Here is a 20,000-nt window from a genome sequence, read left to right on the forward strand (position 1 = left end):
AGTGTATGGTACAGTACCTTTATGGTGAGTGTATGGTACAGTACCTTTATGGTGAGTGTATGGTACAGAACCTTTATGGTGAGTGTATGGTACAGTATCTTTATGGTGAGTGTATGGTACAGTACCTTTATGGTGAGTGTATGGTACAGAACCTTTATGGTGAGTGTATGGTACAGTATCTTTATGGTGAGTGTATGGTACAGTACCTTTATGTGAGTGTATGGTACAGTACCTTTATGGTGAGTGTATGGTACAGTACCTTTATGGTGAGTGTATGGTACAGTACCTTTATGGTGAGTGTATGGTACAGTACCTTTATGGTGAGTGTATGGTACAGTACCTTTATGATAAGTGTATGGTACTACCACCACCACTACTACCACTAACACTACTATCACTACCACCACTACTACCACTACTACCACTACCACTAGTACCACTACTACTACTACTACCACTATTACCACTACCACCATTACCACTACTACCACTACCACTACTACCACTACTACTACCACTATTACCACTACCACCATTACCACTACTACCACTACCACTACTACCACTGACACTACTATCACTACCACCACTACCACTACTAGCACTACTACTACTACTACCACTATTACCACTACCATCATTACCACTACTACCACTACTACCACTACTACTACTACCACTATTACCGCTACCACCATTACCACTACTACCACTACCACTACTACCACTGACACTACTATCACTACCACACTACCACCACTACCACTACTACCACTACTACCACTACTACCGCTAACACTACTATCACTACCACCACTACCACCACTACCACCATCCTCTCCTCCCTCAGATCAACTAAGGTTCCTTCAGAGTTCTCAGAGCAGTAAGATCCCAGCCTTCCGTCCCACTGACGACGTTGACAGACTTAGTCGCGCAATCCGTCGCGCGGAGTTACGTGAGTTACCGGAACCACTTATGACACCTCGCGAGGCTGGTGTGTGTAACCACACCACCCACCGTTGTCACCACGCCGCCCACGCCTACACGGGCGTTCCCTGCGCCGCCTATAGTGAGTACTTACTGTCCATTCAGCTGCGCTACCTCCACGAGCTGCGCAGGTTGATTTTGTTGTGTTGTGTGTGTAGTACCGAGGCTATGTTGCTGTCTCTCTCACTGAATGTACACCGAGACGCATCCATATCTACGCATATATATATATATATATATATATATATATATATATATATATATATATATATATATATATATATATATATATATATATATATATATATATGTACAGATAGATGTATATATATGTAGATACCTTAAATTGGGATTTCCATTTTAAGGTATTAAATTATTTTTGACTGATGGTGAACTAGTGACATACAGCCTTAATGACCCTGGTGTAGTAGTCTTCAAACCCCACAAATCATTCAACCAGCCTTAATGACTCTGGTGTAGTAGATAGTCTTCAAACCCCACAAATCATTCAACCAGCCTTAATGACTCTGGTGTAGTAGATAGTCTTCAAACCCCACAAATCATTCAACCAGCCTTAATGACCCTGGTGTAGTAGATAGTCTTCAAACTTCACAAATCATTCAACCAGCCTTAATGGCCATGGTGTAGTAGATAGTCTTCAAACCCAGCTATGAGATATAAGCGTCTCTTTCCTCTAAACTCTTCCTATCTCCTTGATAAACGAGTTTCTAGATTTCTCTAATTCTGTCTCTAAGAAACTCGTTGCTCTAATATTTATTTTAAAGGGTTATCATTGTGTTTTTATGATTTATTCTCTTTTCTCTGTGATTCGATTTGTTCCATTGTTATTTATTCTGTCACCAACGTTATTACGTATTGCTGTTTTCTTTCGTTTGTAGTGTTTTTTCTAATTTATTCTCCCTTCTTTGTAGCGTACATCTAGTTTATTCTCCCTTTTGTTTGACGTGCATCATAAATTTCTTCTCCCTTGCGAGTACCATATCACTAATTTATTCTCCCTTGTTTTGACAGTCGGGTACCGAGGGAGGAGGCGACCTCCAGCAGGAGGCACCACCATCACCACCAACAGGTCGGTGTCTCTCCCTAAGATAGCTGGCACCTCCAACACCTCCACCACCGGTGGTGCCACGCCCATAGTGGGTTCGCCTGGCTCTCCCCTTGACACCACTCACACCTGGAGTAAGCCAGGAGAGCCAGTTGGCTTAAGGAACTACGATCCAAAGAACCCACTGACTGTTGAACTGCAGGTTGGTCACCACCACTGGTGAAGGTTGGTCACCACCACTGGTGAAGGTTGGTCACCACCACTGGTGAAGGTTGGTCTCCACCAATGGTGAAGGTTGGTCTCCACCACTGGTGAAGGTTGGTCTCCAGCACTGGTGAAGGTTGGTCTCCACCACTGGTGAAGGTTGGTCTCCAGCACTGGTGAAGGTTGGTCACCCCCACTGGTGAAGGTTGGTCATCACCATTGGTGAAGGTTGGTCACCACCACTTGTGAAGGTTGGTCACCACCACTGGTGAAGACTGATCACCACCACTGGCGAAGGTTGGCCACCACCACTGGTGAAGGTCGATCGCCACCACTGGTGAAGGTTGGTCTCCACCACTGGTGAAGGTTGGTCTCCAGCACTGGTGAAGGTTGGTCTCCACCACTGGTGAAGGTTGGTCTCCAGCACTGGTGAAGGTTGGTCACCCCCACTGGTGAAGACTGATCACCACCACTGGCGAAGGCTGGTCACCATCACTGCTGAAGGTTGGTCACCAGCACTGGTGAAGGTTGATAACCAGCACTGGTGAAGGTTGGTCACCACCACTGGTGAAGGTTGGTCACCACCACTGGCGAAAGTTGTACAACACCACTGGAGAAAGTTGCACATTACCACTGGTGAAAGTTGTACAACACCACTGATGAACGTTGTGCACCACTACTGGTGAACAACACTACTGGTGAACACCACCACTGGTGTACACCACCACTAGTGTACACCACCACTGGTGAACACCACCACTGGTGAACAACACCACTGGTGTACACCACCACTGGTGAACAACACCACTGGTGAACAACACCACTGGTGTACACCACCACTGGTGAACAACACCACTGGTGAACAACACCACTGGTGTACACCACCACTGGTGAACAACACCACTGGTGAACAACACCACTGGTGTACACCACCACTGGTGAACAACACCACTGGTGAACAACACCACTGGTGTACACCACCACTGGTGAACAACACCACTGGTGAACAACACCACTGGTGTACACCACCACTGGTGAACAACACCACTGGTGAACAACACCACTGGTGAACAACACCACTGGTGTACACCACCACTGGTGAACAACACCACTGGTGTACACCACCACTGGTGAACACCACCACTGGTGTACACCACCACTGGTGTACACCACCACTGGTGTACACCACCACTGGTGTACACCACCACTGGTGAACACCACCACTGGTGAACAACACCACTGGTGTACACCACCACTGGTGAACACCACCACTGGTGAACAACACCACTGGTGTACACCACCACTGGTGAACAACACCACTGGTGAACACCACCACTGGTGTACACCACCACTGGTGAACACCACCACTGGTGTACACCACTGGTGAACACCACCACTGGTGAACAACACCACTGATGTACACCACCACTGGTGAACACCACCACTGGTGTACACCACCACTGGTGAACACCACCACTGGTGTACACCACCACTGGTGTATACCACCACTGGTGAACACCACCACTGGTGAACACCACCACTGGTGTACACCACCACTGGTGTACACCACCACTGGTGAACACCACCACTGGTGTACACCACCACTGGTGTACACCACCACTGGTGAACAACACCACTGGTGAACAACACCACTGGTGTACACCACCACTGGTGAACAACACCACTGGTGAACAACACCACTGGTGTACACCACCACTGGTGAACAACACCACTGGTGAACAACACCACTGGTGTACACCACCACTGGTGAACAACACCACTGGTGAACAACACCACTGGTGTACACCACCACTGGTGAACAACACCACTGGTGTACACCACCACTGGTGAACACCACCACTGGTGAACACCACCACTGGTGTACACCACCACTGGTGAACACCACCACTGGTGTACACCACCACTGGTGAACACCACCACTGGTGAACAACACCACTGGTGTACACCACCACTGGTGTACACCACCACTGGTGAACACCACCACTGGTGAACACCACCACTGGTGTACACCACCACTGGTGTACACCACCACTGGTGAACACCACCACTGGTGTACACCACCACTGGTGTACACCACCACTGGTGAACACCACCACTGGTGAACACCACCACTGGTGTACACCACCACTGGTGTACACCACCACTGGTGTACACCACCACTGGTGTACACCACCACTGGTGAACACCACCACTGGTGAACACCACCACTGGTGAACAACACCACTGGTGTACACCACCACTGGTGAACACCACCACTGATGAACAACACCACTGGTGAACACCACCACTGGTGAACACCACCACTGGTGAACACCACCACTGGTGAACACCACCACTGGTGTACACCACCACTGGTGTACACCACCACTGGTGAACACCACCACTGGTGTACACCACCACTGGTGTACACCACCACTGGTGAACACCACCACTGGTGTACACCACCACTGGTGTACACCACCACTGGTGTACACCACCACTGGTGTACACCACCACTGGTGTACACCACCACTGGCCTCTTCTCCATACATCACAAATAGGCTAGAAAATTCCCGTATTCTAGGCTGGCTTTTCTTTTTCTAAGTAGAAATATTTCACTTTACTGAGAGAAACTTTTTAGAGTTATCTTACAAAAAAGATTAATACACTTCAAGGTGGACGCTGATATATTCACTATAAATCTATCTTATATTAAATTTTTGAATTTGGCTTGAATTGTTCCGAAATTTTGAAATGAAAAAAAAAAATTTATTTCTCATTTTTCCACATTTTTTTTTACTTATTTTAGCATTTTTAGAATAGTTATTTTTTCCATTAAAATTTTAATATTTGTTATTTAAAAACATTAATTTAGAGGATAAGTGCCTAATATTGAGTTGAATGCATTGCTGTATTTATTTTTAAAAATTACAGTATTGTGAGTCTTGTATGAAGTGTTGTATCACCATCAACAGTGTTGTATCACCATCAACAGTGTTGTATCACCATCAACAGTTATTGTATCACCATCAACAGTTGTTGTATCACCATCAACAATGTTGTATCACCATCAACAGTGTTGTATCGCCATCAACAGTGTTGTATCACCATCAACAGTTGTTGTATCACCATCAACAGTGTTGTATCACCATCAACAGTTGTTGTATCATCATCAACAGTTGTTGTATCACCATCAACAGTTGTTGTATCACCATCAACAGTTGTTGTATCACCATCAACAGTTGTTGTATCACCATCAACAGTGTTGTATCACCATCAACAGTTGTTGTATCACCATCAACACCTGTTGTATCAACATCAGTAATTGTTGTATTAACATCAACAATTTATAAAGTTTGTGAATATATCAGTTCCACCTTACGTGTACAATTCCTCATCACTATTTTTGATATGTTCATCTGATGATGAACACCATGAAAGACACCAGTGTTATTGTGATATAAGTTCATCTCACGATGAACAGCGTGAGAGACACCAGTCTTATCTCTCATAAGATATATACACATTTTGTTTTTGCATTTGTATGTCAGAGCCCTGGATGAGGCACTAAGTACCGGGCAACAAGGTGGCTATCTGTATGGACCTGATTCAGGGTACTGGGGTACAGTATAGTATACTATAATATACTATTAGTACACTAGGGCCATCCTCTCCTGCCCTCTAAATATAGTAAATAATTGAATAAATAGATGAATAACTAAAAGTAACAGATAGACGTAAATAACCATATTCTAACTTAAATTAGATGACTTGACCCTTATTAAATTAATTTTAAGTTCAATATGTTATCTCGATCGTTGAAGGATGCTCGATTGGCAGAACTTGATTACCTTTATGCTTGGTTGTGTTAATGGTGTGTTGTGTTCCACACTTATAGCCACCTACTGCCTGCCTGGGAAGGTTAAGGGATACTTCGACCTTCCATGTTACCTTCCATGATGTTACTGAGGCCGTCACATATCCACCTGGATGGTGTGATTGTGGCAGCTGAGGCTGGCTGTGTGGTGCCTGTTGCATGCTCTCCTGTCTGCATGGTCATGTGAGACCATCATGGTCGTGTGAGACCATCATGGTCGTGTGGGACCATTATGGTCGTGTGGGGACCATCACACCAATACCATGAATGCCAGAACAACCAAGTCCAAAATGAGTATCAGTTAGTACAACACAAGTGTGTTTGCTTTAAGCAATTAATATTTGTGGTTTATATAGTGAAATAATTCTTTATTATGGTGTCATAAGTGAGTGTGATCATACTGTAGATAACAAGAATACTTCACTGTACACATTATCTTCCTATTGACCAATATTCTGAGGTCAGTGGCAGGAACAGTGAACATTTAAGCTTACATATGGCCGTCAAAACTTGAGAGAGGAGATGGAATTATCAGGGATGAAGGATCACAAAGGTGAAGTGGATCGAATTATCTGGGATTATCTACATCGCATTTCATAAGCTTGGTTTCACGCAGCAGTAATTTTTGCAGTGAATAAGACGATATAAATATCTTTTTTTTTATATACATTGAGAAAACTCTGGACTGATTCAGCCTCAATTAATTTCCTTCTGTCTTCCTCTTTAATGGTTAATTTAACATTGTAGTCAGCCAGGACGTGTTTTCCACGGTAAATGTTTTTGAGCAATACTGAGTTAATCACTGAACAGAAAGACAAAAGAAATTCTTAAATCTTGTGGTAATTCAGAATTTAGAGACCAAGGAGTATTTAACATACAGCAAAACTCGGCACTTAAAAATAGAAATTTACGAGGGTCCTCCTGGACACTGTCAACTCACAACTCTTGTAAAATTACAACTGCCTGGAACCAAAATAGTTAATATAATTCAACAAAACCTAAGTAACTGGATAACTTGCTTTCGTAACCTCCTTTATTGAATCCTCCTGATGCTTCTTCTCTCTCCTGCTACAATACTCTATACGCTCACTTGTTCCCCTCCCATAACACACCTGAACCAGCAGGACCCAAGCAAAACATTGTTTTAAACAACAGCATGAATCTGTATGGTGTTTATATTCACATGTTTGATGGCAGTCATTGACATATATCCACGTGTGCTTTCTCTTAATGACACTATTTCACGTTATCTTACACTGTTATCTTGAGTGTGTGTGAGGCACCAGGTGACACTTTTGGTCGTGATAGTGTTGGTGTCAGAGACGACAGGAGGGACGCCAGGCCAGCAACCAGTCTGTACGTCAGTAGTATTGTATACAGACAAACATCATAACAAAACACAAACTGCGATATAGAGCATTTAATTTTTTTTAATAATTCATATTAAATGCCAAACCCATGTGGATCATTTAGCCCAGGACGTTGTGGAGACTTGATCCTCCGTACACCGAGCGTCACAGAGAAAAGCTTCCTAGATAAGAATACCCAGAGTACCAAAAACCATCTTTCTCTGCTATAAAAACTGGTATACGGCGACAAAAGTCGACAAGTGAGAATGTAGACACTGAAAGCAAAAGCATCCTTGTGCTACAACGTCTAGCCCAAGGCTGGGCTTTATCGAGCACACAGCAATGAGCAAATTAAGCTCACACAGTTCTTTGTCTCAAAGGAACACTGAGCTTAGTGTTCCAAAAACCTTAAAAGCCGGAACACAACCAGCTGAAACACTACTGATAATTCACTTTACTCATTGGTTATAAATGACAATAATTTTTCAAGGGGTGGACCAGTAAGCCAGCGGAAGGCCTCGGTCAGATGACAAAAAGCTCCAAAGGCGGGTCATCATCTGACTAAGGCCAGCGTGAGGAAACACTTGTCCTGTTTCCTGACGAACCTTACCTAACCTAACTACTGAAAATAATAATAATAATACTTATAAAAATAATAATAATAATAATAATAATAATAATAATAATAATAATAATAATAATAATAATAATAATAATAATAATAATAATAATAATAATAAGGGCTTCTCACCGTGTTGAAGCTCTTCTAAAGATTTTGGAGCACATGGTAGTCAAGCCTAAGTTCCAGCAGTGTGTGTGTGTGTGTGTGTGTGTGTGTGTGTGTGTGTGTGTGTGTGTGTGTGTGTGTGTGTGTGTGTGTGTGTGTCTGTGTGTGTGTGTGTGTGTATGTGTGTGTGTGTTTGTGTGCACTCCGAGATCTCTTGGCTTCCAGCCTCCTCCACAGACAACTGTCCTGCTGTGTTAGTGTCCTGCTGTGTTAGTGTCCTGCTGTGTTAGTGTCCTGCTGTGTTAGTGTCCTGTTGTGTTAGTGTCCTGCTGTGTTAGTGTCCTGCTGTGTTAGTGTCCTGCTGTGTTAGTGTCCTGCTGTGTTAGTGTCCTGCTGTGTTAGTGTCCTGTTGTGTTAGTGTCCTGCTGTGTTAGTGTCCTGCTGTGTTAGTGTCCTGCTGTGTTAGTGCCCTGCTGTGTTAGTGTCCTGCTGTGTTAGTGTCCTGCTGTGTTAGTGTCCTGCTGTGTTAGTGCCCTGCTGTGTTAGTGTCCTGTTGTGTTATTATGTAGCTGTGTTAGTATCCTGCTGTGTTATTATGCTGCTGTGTTAGTATGCTGCTGTGTTAGTATCCTGATGTGTTATTATGCTGCTGTGTTAGTATGCTGCTGTGTTAGTATCATGTTGTGTTATTATGCTTCTGTGTTAGTATCCTGCTGTGTTATTACGCTGCCGTTTTAGTATGCTGCTGTGTTAGTATCCTGCTGTGTTATTAAGCTGCTGTGTTAGTATCCTGCTGTGTTATTATGCTGCTGTGTTAGTATGCTGCTGTGTTAGTATCCTGCTGTGTTATTATGCTGCTGTGTTAGTATCCTGCTGTGTTATTATGCTGCTGTGTTAGTATCCTACTGTGTTGTTATGCTGCTGTGTTAGTATGCTGCTGTGTTAGTATCCTGCTGTGTTATTATGTTGCTGTGTTAGTATGCTGCTGTGTTAGTATCCTGCTGTGTTGTTATGCTGCTGTGTTAGTATCCTGCTGTGTTAATATGCTGATGTGTTAGTATACTGCTGTGTTAGTATCCTGCTGTGTTATTATGCTGCTGTGTTAGTATTCTACTGTGTTATTATGCTGCTGTGTTATTATGCTGCTGTGTTATTATGCTGCTGTGCTAGTATCCTGCTGTGGTATTATGCTGCTGTGTTAGTATCCTGCTGTGTTATTATGCTGTTGTGTTATTATGTTGCTGTGTTATTATGCGGCTGTGTTATTATGCTGCTGTGTTATTATGCTGCTGTGTTATTATGCTGCTGTGTTATTATGCTGCTGTGTTATGCTGTTGTGTTATTATGCTGTTGTGTTATTATGCTGTTGTGTTATTAAGCTGCTGTGTTATTATGCTGCTGTGTTATTATGCTGCTGTGTTATTATGCTGTTGTGTTATTATGCTGCTGTGTTAGTATCCTCCTGTGTTATTATGCTGCTGTGTATGCTGCTGTGTTAGTATGTTGCTGTGTTAGTATCCTGCTGTGTTATTTTGCTGCTGTGTTAGTATTCTGCTGTGTTATTATGCTGCTGTGTTATTATGCTGCTGTGCTAGTATCCTGCTGTGTTATTATGCTGCTGTGTTAGTATCCTGTTGTGTTATTATGCTGCTGTGTTTTTATTCTGCTGTGTTATTATGCTGCTGTGTTATTATGCTGCTGTGTTATTATGCTGCTGTGTTAGTATGCTGCTGTGTTAGTATGCTGCTGTGTTAGTATGCTGCTGTGTTAGTATGCTGCTGTGTTAGTATGCTGCTGTGTTAGTATGCTGCTGTGTTAGTATCCTGCTGTGTTAGTATGCTGCTGTGTTAGTATCCTGCAGTGTTAGTATGCTGCTGTGTTAGTATCCTGCTGTGTTAGTATGCTGCTGTGTTAGTATGCTGCTGTGTTAGTATGCTGCTGTGTTTTTATTCTGCTATGTTAGTATGCTGCTGTGTTAGTATGCTGCTGTGTTAGTATCCTGCTGTGTTAGTTTCCCTGCTGTGTTAGTATCCTGCTGTGTTAGTTTCCCTGCTGTGTCAGTATCCTGCTGTGTTAGTATCCTGCTGTGTTAGCATCCTGCTGTGTTAGAGTTCTGCTGTGTTAGTATCCTGCTGTGTTAGTATCCTGCTGTGTTAGTGTCCTGCTGTGTTAGTATCCTGCTGTGTTAGTATCCTGCTGTGTTAGTATCCTGCTGTGTTAGTATCCAGCTGTGTTAGTGTCCTGCTGTGTTAGTATGCTGCTGTGTTAGTATCCTGCTGTGTTAGTATCCTGCTGTGTTAGTATCCTGCTGTGTTAGTATCCTGCTGTGTTAGTATCCTGCTGTGTTTTTATTCTGCTGTGTTAGTATGCTGCTGTGTTAGTATCCTGCTGTGTTAGTATCCTGCTGTGTTAGTATCCTGCTGTGTTAGTATCCTGCTGTGTTAGTATGCTGCTGTGTTAGTATCCTGCTGTGTTAGTATGCTGCTGTGTTAGTATGCTGCTGTGTTAGTATGCTGCTGTGTTAGTATCCTGCTGTGTTAGTATGCTGCTGTGTTAGTATGCTGCTGTGTTAGTATGCTGCTGTGTTAGTATCCTGCTGTGTTAGTATCCTGCTGTGTTAGTATCCTGCTGTGTTTTTATTCTGCTGTGTTAGTATGCTGCTGTGTTAGTATCCTGCTGTGTTAGTATCCTGCTGTGTTAGTATGCTGCTGTGTTAGTATCCTGCTGTGTTAGTATCCTGCTGTGTTAGTATCCTGCTGTGTTAGTATCCTGCTGTGTTTTTATTCTGCTGTGTTAGTATGCTGCTGTGTTAGTATCCTGCTGTGTTAGTATCCTGCTGTGTTAGTATGCTGCTGTGTTAGTATCCTGCTGTGTTAGTATCCTGCTGTGTTAGTATCCTGCTGTGTTTTTATTCTGCTGTGTTAGTATGCTGCTGTGTTAGTATCCTGCTGTGTTAGTATCCTGCTGTGTTAGTATCCTGCTGTGTTAGTATCCTGCTGTGTTAGTATGCTGCTGTGTTAGTATGCTGCTGTGTTAGTATGCTGCTGTGTTAGTATGCTGCTGTGTTAGTATCCTGCTGTGTTAGTATGCTGCTGTGTTAGTATGCTGCTGTGTTAGTATGCTGCTGTGTTAGTATGCTGCTGTGTTAGTATGCTGCTGTGTTAGTATGCTGCTGTGTTAGTATCCTGCTGTGTTAGTATCCTGCTGTGTTAGTATGCTGCTGTGTTAGTATGCTGCTGTGTTAGTATGCTGCTGTGTTAGTATCCTGCTGTGTTAGTATGATGCTGTGTTAGTATGCTGCTGTGTTAGTATGCTGCTGTGTTAGTATCCTGCTGTGTTAGTATCCTGCTGTGTTAGTATCCTGCTGTGTTAGTATCCTGCTGTGTTTTTATTCTGCTGTGTTAGTATGCTGCTGTGTTAGTATGCTGCTGTGTTAGTATGCTGCTGTGTAAGTATGCTGCTGTGTTAGTATCCTGCTGTGTTAGTATCCTGCTGTGTTAGTATGCTGCTGTGTTAGTATGCTGCTGTGTTAGTATGCTGCTGTGTTAGTATGCTGCTGTGTTAGTATCCTGCTGTGTTAGTATCCTGCTGTGTTAGTATCCTGCTGTGTTAGTATCCTGCTGTGTTAGTATCCTGCTGTGTTAGTATCCTGCTGTGTTAGTATGCTGCTGTGTTAGTATGCTGCTGTGTAAGTATGCTGCTGTGTAAGTATGTTGCTGTGTTACTATCCTGCTGTGTTAGTATCCTGCTGTGTTAGTATGCTGCTGTGTTAATATCCTGCTGTGTTAGTGTCCTGCTGTGTTAGTATCCTGCTGTGTTAGTATCCTGCTGTGTTAGTATCCTGCTGTGTTAGCTTCCTGCTGTGTTAGTATCTTGCTGTGTTAGTGTCCTGCTGTGTTAGTATCCTGCTGTGTTAGTATCCTGCTGTGTTAGTAGCCTGCTGTGTTAGTATGCTGCTGTGTTAGTATGCTGCTGTGTTAGTATGCTGCTGTGTTAGTATCCTGCTGTGTTAGTATCCTGCTGTGTTAGTATCCTGCTGTGTTAGTTTCCCCGCTGTGTTAGTATCCTGCTGTGTTAGTTTCCCTGCTGTGTTAGTATCCTGCTGTGTTAGTTTCCCTGCTGTGTTAGTATCCTGCTGTGTTAGTGTCCTGCTGTGTTAATATCCTGCTGTGTTAGTATCCTGCTGTGTTAGTTTCGTTGTTAGTGCTCTTCCTTGTTATTCAAAATGTTAGTGTTCTACCTTGTTAGTTTCTGTGTTAGTTTCTGTGTTAGTTTCTGTGTTAGTCTCTGTGTTAGTTTCTGTGTTAGTTTCTGTGTTAGTCTCTGTGTTAGTTTCTGTGTTAGTCTCTGTGTTAGTTTCTGTGTTAGTCTCTGTGTTAGTCTCTGTGTTAGTCTCTGTGTTAGTTTCTGTGTTAGTTTCTATGTTAGTCTCTGTGTTAGTTTCTGTGTTAGTCTCTGTGTTAGTTTCTGTGTTAGTCTCTGTGGTAGTGTGTGTGTTAGTCTCTGTGTTAGTTTCTGTGTTAGTCTCTGTGTTAGTTTCTGTGTTAGTCTCTGTGTTAGTCTCTGTGTTAGTTTCTGTGTTAGTTTCTGTATTAGTCTCTGTGTTAGTTTCTGTGTTAGTCTCTGTGTTAGTTTCTGTGTTAGCCCCTGTATTATTCTCTGTGTTAGTTTCTGTGTTAGTTTCTGTGTTAGTGTCTGTGTTAGTCTCTGTGTTAGTTTTGTGTTAGTCTCTGTGTTAGTTTCTGTGTTAGTCTGTGTGTTAGTTTCTGTGTTAGTTTCTGTGTTTGTTTCTGTGTTAGTTTCTGTGTTAGTCTCTGTGTTAGTTTCTGTGTTAGTTTCTGTGTTAGTTTCTGTGTTAGTCTCAGTCTCTGTGTTAGTGTCTGTGTTAGTGTCTGTGTTAGTGTCTGTGTTAGTTTCTGTGTTAGTTTCTGTGTTAGTGTCTGTGTTAGTTTCTGTGTTAGTTTCTGTGTTAGTCTCTGTGTTAGTTTCTGTGTTAGTTTCTGTGTTATTTTCTGTGTTAGTTTCTGTGTTAGCTTCTGTGTTAGTTTCTGTGTTAGTTTCTGTGTTAGTTTCTGTGTTAGTTTTGTGTTAGTTTCTGTGTTAGTTTCTGTGTTAGTTTCTGTGTTAGTTTCTGTGTTAGTTTCTGTGTTAGTTTCTGTGTTAGTTTCTGTGTTAGTTTTGTGTTAGTTTCTGTGTTAGTTTCTGTGTTAGTTTCTGTGTTAGTTTCTGTGTTAGTTTCTGTGCTAGTTTCTGTGTTAGTTTCTGTGTTAGTTTCTGTGTTAGTTTCTGTGTTAGTCTCTGTGTTAGTTTCTGTGTTAGTTTCTGTGTTAGTTTCTGTGTTAGTTTCTGTGTTAGTTTCTGTGCTAGTTTCTGTGTTAGTTTCTGTGTTAGTTTCTGTGTTAGTTTCTGTGTTAGTTTCTGTGTTAGTTTCTGTGTTAGTTTTGTGTTAGTTTCTATGTTAGTTTCTGTGTTAGTTTCTGTGCTAGTTTCTGTGCTAGTTTCTGTGTTAGTTTCTGTGTTAGTTTCTGTGTTAGTTTCTGTGTTAGTTTCTGTGTTAGTTTCTGTGTTAGTTTCTGTGTTAGTTTCTGTGTTAGTTTCTGTGTTAGTTTCTGTGTTAGTTTCTGTATTAGTTTCTGTGTTAGTTTCTGTGCTAGTTTCTGTGTTAGTTTCTGTGTTAGTTTCTGTGTTAGTTTCTGTGTTAGTTTCTGTGTTAGTTTCTGTGTTAGTTTCTGTGTTAGTTTTGTGTTAGTTTCTGTGTTAGTTTCTGTGTTAGTTTTGTGTTAGTTTCTGTGTTAGTTTCTGTGTTAGTTTTGTGTTAGTTTCTGTGTTAGTTTTATGTTAGTTTCTGTGTTAGTTTATTTTAGTTTCTGTGTTAGTTTTGTGTTAGTTTTGTGTTAGTTTTGTGTTAGTTTTGTGTTAGTTTTGTGTTAGTTTTGTGTTAGTAAGGGAAGACGGAGGTTATAGTAACAACAGTTGTGGTGAGGTCTTAACAACATTAAGTTCAGTATAACATTATCAGTGTTGTTTGTAGAGGTGGTAGTGGCGGTAGTAGTTGTAGTAGTTGTAGTGGTGGTAGTGGTGGTAGTGGTGGTAGTGGTGGTAGTGGTGGTAGTGGTGGTAGTGGTGGTAGTGATGAATGCCACCTTCTTGTACCTTCTTAACATAGTGTCATAATATTCATGGTGTACAATAAGGACCTATAAATAAGTCACATGTGCCACACTTGGGTATCTTTATTGTGGAGACGTTTCGCCCAGCGAGGTGTGTAACGTGCGTCTCCCTCCCTCCCTCCTGGACAGCACGGTCACGCCAGACAACAGATCATCCTGCCCACAGACATCCTTGACAAGAACAAGAAATATCACCTCACCTTCAGTATTAAGGTTCGTATTTACCACCATCATGGCGGCAAGAATCTTATCTTCCCTCGCTTGGTACAATCTTTATTTCATTGCTGGCATGTTTTCCTTAACATTATCTTTATATTTTGTTCAATTGCTTGTAATATTGCACGGCTGCATGTGCTAATATCCTTTTGGATTTTGATATGGTTAAGTCAGAAGTCGTGGATGGTGGACTAATGGAGTGTGTTTGATTGGTTGTGTTGTTCTTTGCAGCCTTCCACTCCACAACCAGGGCAGCACTCACCCAAGAAGGACAGCAGTAGTGGTTCTCCGGCGAGGTCTGCCTCTGCTCCTGAGACTCTCAACTCTGATCTACTTGCTGATGAGGCTCGGCAAGAACTTCACTCAGCGCCTCCTGAAGGAAGGACTGAAGCCTGAATCACACTAGAGAAGGACTAGAAGGAATTAAGAGGCTCGTGAGTCTCCCTGTCTCCTGATATCATGTTTATTTTTCCCCTATAATCTACCTTGTCCATAATTACTATCGCAGTTCCTTTGTCTGTTTCGTAAGGTGAAGTCCAGGATCTTTCCTTAATTCATGGTATAACTTAACAAATCTTTGAGGACAATTGTGTTGCAGAGGTCTGAGCAAAGCTCAGCAAAGGTCAAACCTCTGCAACACAATTGTCCTCAAAGATTTGTTAAATTATACCATGAATTAAGGAAAGATACTCGACTTCACTTTACGAAACAGACAAAGTAAATGCGATAATAATTATGGACAAGGTAGATTATAGGAGAAAAATTACATAATATAAGAATACAACGGGACTGAGTGCCCTTAAGAGGTCCATTTATGTTCATAATGGTGTGATATAAATGTCTTAGAAAACCAACAAATTGAAGAATGAGACACTTCTGCAACATCTGGGAATCTTTACTGAGGTAACGTTTCTCCGGCCACTGGTTTCTTCAGTCCAATACAGAGAAGAACGGAGAAAGATGAAGAGGTGTTAGAGGTAATTAGTCCCTCAGCCTGGAGTCGATGTGTTTACTCCATCAAGATTGGTGGACTGAACACATCGATACGTTTCCTCAATAAAGGTTCCGAAATGTTGCACAAGTGTCTCAGTGGTCCATACTGGAACATGAAGCAGTGGATGAGAGAGTTTCCACCTCAGCTTCAACTCCGTCGACAAGGTGGAAGAGGTCAGACCAGCGTCTGAGCTCCACTAAGAAACTCAAGGCTACAAACAGTTTCTCACATCTTCACCAAATTGTTAGAAAATTAAATTACTACATTAAGTTTGTCAGTGAGTTGCGGGATAATACCAGACACTATGAGGGAAACATGGAATTCCAGCACAAATTCTGAGATTCAACTCTCTCCTTCCACTCAGCTTAACTTCAATTGTATAGAACATAATAACATATCGGATATACATGCACTGAGAGGTGTATGTCCCTCAATGTGTATACAATGAGACTATTTTAGTCCACATTTTAGGTATTAAATTACTCTTAACTGGTGGTAAACAAGTGACATGACGTCTTAATGACCCTAGTGCAGAATACACTTTAAATATCATTCAATAACCCACATAATTCAGCAGGAAGCTAACAAAACCGCATTATATTTAGACTTACCACTGCTGGTAGTCAGGGTCTTGTCATCTCCTGCCCCATCACGGTAGAAAGGCAATGAGGTGAATTATAACGGGAGCAAGAAATAAACATCTGAAAGCTTTTACCAGAAGTGAGAAATTGTCTTGCTAAAGGTGGTCTAATATTTACATATTGGTACTGATAGTGTGAACGATAGGACGGAAGTGCATACACGAGGTCCTGTGACATCGTCTCTGCTAGTGATCAAAGCCACAATGTCAAAATGTATCTAATAAGGACGTCGTAAGTGTATGTACCTGTGTCCTTGCATTCATGAAGTTTTATGTTTGTACATGACTGAAATTGTGTCTAGAGGAAAATAGACTTCCATCACTGTACTTACAAGTGATGGTAAGAGGAACTAACAATACTTTTGTGTAAACAAACGCTTTACTAGTTGTCCTTGATGCTATCATCCTATCCAGGGTTAATGTTGTCCTTGATGTTATTATCTTATCCTGGGTTAATGTTGTCCTTGATGTTATCATCATGACTCACGAAATTGTAATGACACGATTGCAAACAAATCATACCACGAATGGGGTTTGAGACTCTCTGACCGCGGGTTCAAACCCCACCCGTGATATAGTTTGATTATCATCATGTCCTGGATTAATGTTGTCCTTGATGCTATCATCATGTCTTGGGTTAATGTTGTTCTCGAAATCATTAATTCTAAAACATGTTAATGTTTGTTACATAATTTCACGAAAGATTGTAGTTTATGGTTGTATTTAACATCATAACGTATTTACTTCCATTAATGAATGAAACGTAATGAGACGTCCAAGAATAAGACACATAATCAGCATATTGGATATCTTTACTGCCGATACATTTCGCCTGCACAGCACGTTTCATCAGTCGGATACAGGGGATATATAACACTGCACATGTGTCTTTTTCTACAGTATTATCAATAATACATGTAAGAATTCTGCACCGGGAACTGAACTGGCGTTCTTACTGTTGCAATTTCTGGTCCTGGAGATACCTGGAGAAGGTTTCAGGGGTCAACGCCCCCGCGGCTCGGTCTGAGACCAGGTCCGACTAAGCTACAGTCTTGTGTACACTGTAGCAAGGTCAACCTAACTCTACAGTCACTGTTGCCAGAACTACATTCACTCCATGTACATTTTATTAATGTATATTTTTTTCAGTCTCATCATAAGAGGAAAATAAATAGTTGAACTTCCAGTGAAGTTCTCCACTGATAATTGATGATTAACATTTAAAGCTGAACAGATAAACACTATTGATTCCAATAAGATATTTTGATATCTTATAACTTGTCGGATAAAAATATATGTGCAACTTTATTGAGTACATGAACTGTTAGGTACATGTACTCAAGAAAATGCGAACTCTTTATTGGTAGGCCACAAAACATGTACTAAATCTCATGCCGTAAACGCAGTTTATTTTTTAATTTAATTAGATTTAATAGTTCTCATTCAGTGTTTGTTGCTGCTGAGGTAAGAAGGCGATTTTTTGGGGTGATAAATGTTAAGCGATAAATATAACGAGCTTTATGATGTGAATGTTTTACATGTGTTTTGTAGATTATGTGACATATGTTAATGTGTTTTATAGATTATGTGACATATGTAAATTCCTATGCAATAGCCTGTTGCCAGGTTTGATCCCCACGCAGATATTTTTACTTGTACCAGCGGTAGATTAACATCGGTAAATTAAAATCTGTAGATTAACATCGGCTGTGTAACTATAAATTCTAAACATTTTATAAATGTTTAATGTCATATATGTTTTAAATGTTTGAGCGGTGGTAGTGTTTTAAACTTTCGTTATATGTATTGGTGCTGCAACAACTAACAGTTCCTCTTAGAAACACCAGTCATATTTTTCTGTCTATAATAAAAAATAATTCGTTAAAAATGTCTGTAAAAGTTAAATGGTGTGATATAGGTAACTGTTGTGAGCATTACGAAGTCTCGACGTTGTTGATTACCTGAGTCTGTGTCTCTTGTGGTCTAATTACCCCTGAGTCTGTGTCTCTTGTGGTCTAATTATCCCTGAGTCTGTGTCTCTTGTGGTCTAATTACCCCTGAGTCTGTGTCTCTTGTGGTCTAATTACCCCTGAGTCTGTGTCTCTTGTGGTCTAATTACCCCTGAGTCTGTGTCTCTTGTGGTCTAATTACCCCTGAGTCTGTGTCTCTTGTGGTCTAATTACCCCTGAGTCTGTGTCTCTTGTGGTCTAATTACCCCTGAGTCTGTGTCTCTTGTGGTCTAATTACCCCTGAGTCTGTGTCTCTTGTGGTCTAATTACCCCTGAGTCTGTGTCTCTTGTGGTCTAATTACCCCTGAGTCTGTGTCTCTTGTGGTCTAATTACCCCTGAGTCTGTGTCTCTTGTGGTCTAATTACCCCTGAGTCTGTGTCTCTTGTTGTCTAATTACCCCTGAGTCTGTGTCTCTTGTGGTCTAATTACTTCTGAGTTTATGTCTGCTACGAGTCAGCAGAGTCTGCGGTATTAGTTGTGTCGCTCTACAAAAGAGGGACCAAACAACTATGTGAATCTCTAAAGAGAAAAGAAGTGTCGTACTGAGAACCATTCAGAAATGTTTGGGATTGTTATCAGTAATTACGTTTACTAGTGGAATGTTGACACTGGTGTATCTGAAGGTGAAGCTAATTAGTGGAATATTGACACTGGCGTATCTGAAGGTGAAGTTTACTACTGGAATGTTGACACTGGTGTATCCGAAGATGAAGCTCGCTAGTGGTACGTGGACACTGGCGTATCCGAAGGTGAAGTTTGCTAGTGGAATGTTGACACTGGCATAAATGAAGGTGAGGTTTGATTTACTAGTTAGGGACACGTTAGGATCTTCAGTGATAAATATATTTCTCCAGTGTATGACGGTGCTCCCTCTCCAGGAGTATGAGCACTTCCTCAGTGGGTATTGGAGCTCTGTAGGTAAAAATGGTCTTTTTGTGAGTAAGCGCTTAAGATAAGGGCGTTTCACCTGAGGTGAAGGAGACTGTCACCTGTCTCTCATCACCCAGGGTGAGGGAGGTTATCACCTGTCTCTCATCACACAGGGTGAGAGAGGTTGTCACCTGTCTCTCATCACCCAGGGTGAGGGAGGTTGTCACCTGTCTCTCATCACCCAGGATGAGAGAGACTCTCATCTGTCTCTCATCACCCAGAGTGAGAGAGACTCTCACCTGTCTCTCATCACCCAGGGTGAGAGAGACTCTCATCTGTCTCTCATCACCCAGAGTGAGAGACTCTCACCTGTCTCTCATCACCCAGAGTGAGAGAGACTCTCACCTGTCTCTCATCACCCAGGGTGAGAGACTCTCACCTGTCTCTCATCACCTAGGGTGAGAGAGACTCTCACCTGTCTCTCATCACCCAGGATGAGAGAGACTCTCACCTGTCTCTCATCACCCAGGATGAGAGAGACTCTCACCTGTCTCTCATCACTCAGGGTGAGAGAGACTCTCACCTGCCTCTCATCATCCAGGGTGAGAGAGACTCTCACCTGTCTCTCATCACCCAGGGTGAGAGAGACTCTCACCTGTCTCTCATCACCCAGGGTGAGAGACTCTCACCTGTCTCTCATCACCTAGGGTGAGAGAGACTCTCACCTGTCTCTCATCACCCAGGATGAGAGAGACTCTCACCTGTCTCTCATCACCCAGGGTGAGAGAGACTCTCACCTGTCTCTCATCACCCAGGGTGAGAGAGACTCTCACCTGTCTCTCATCACCCAGGGTGAGAGAGACTCTCACCTGTCTCTCATCATCCAGGGT

General features: G+C 42.1%; 1 protein-coding gene across 1 annotated transcript in view; it reads left to right on the forward strand.

Annotated features, from left to right (window-relative positions):
- The window catches only part of LOC128701896 (uncharacterized), a 141,361-nt gene extending 126,160 nt beyond the window's left edge, over positions 1–15,201 (forward strand). The window contains exons 18-21 of the mRNA XM_070099796.1: positions 851–1,069; positions 2,020–2,255; positions 14,510–14,593; positions 14,828–15,201. Of these exons, the coding sequence (XP_069955897.1) occupies positions 851–1,069; positions 2,020–2,255; positions 14,510–14,593; positions 14,828–14,992 (704 nt within the window). The 3' untranslated portion in view covers positions 14,993–15,201. The remainder of the gene's footprint in view (positions 1–850; positions 1,070–2,019; positions 2,256–14,509; positions 14,594–14,827) is intronic.
- Positions 15,202–20,000: the final 4,799 nt, after the last annotated feature.

The sequence above is a fragment of the Cherax quadricarinatus genome, chromosome 69, assembly GCF_038502225.1.
Source record: "Cherax quadricarinatus isolate ZL_2023a chromosome 69, ASM3850222v1, whole genome shotgun sequence".
Taxonomy (NCBI): domain Eukaryota; kingdom Metazoa; phylum Arthropoda; class Malacostraca; order Decapoda; family Parastacidae; genus Cherax; species Cherax quadricarinatus.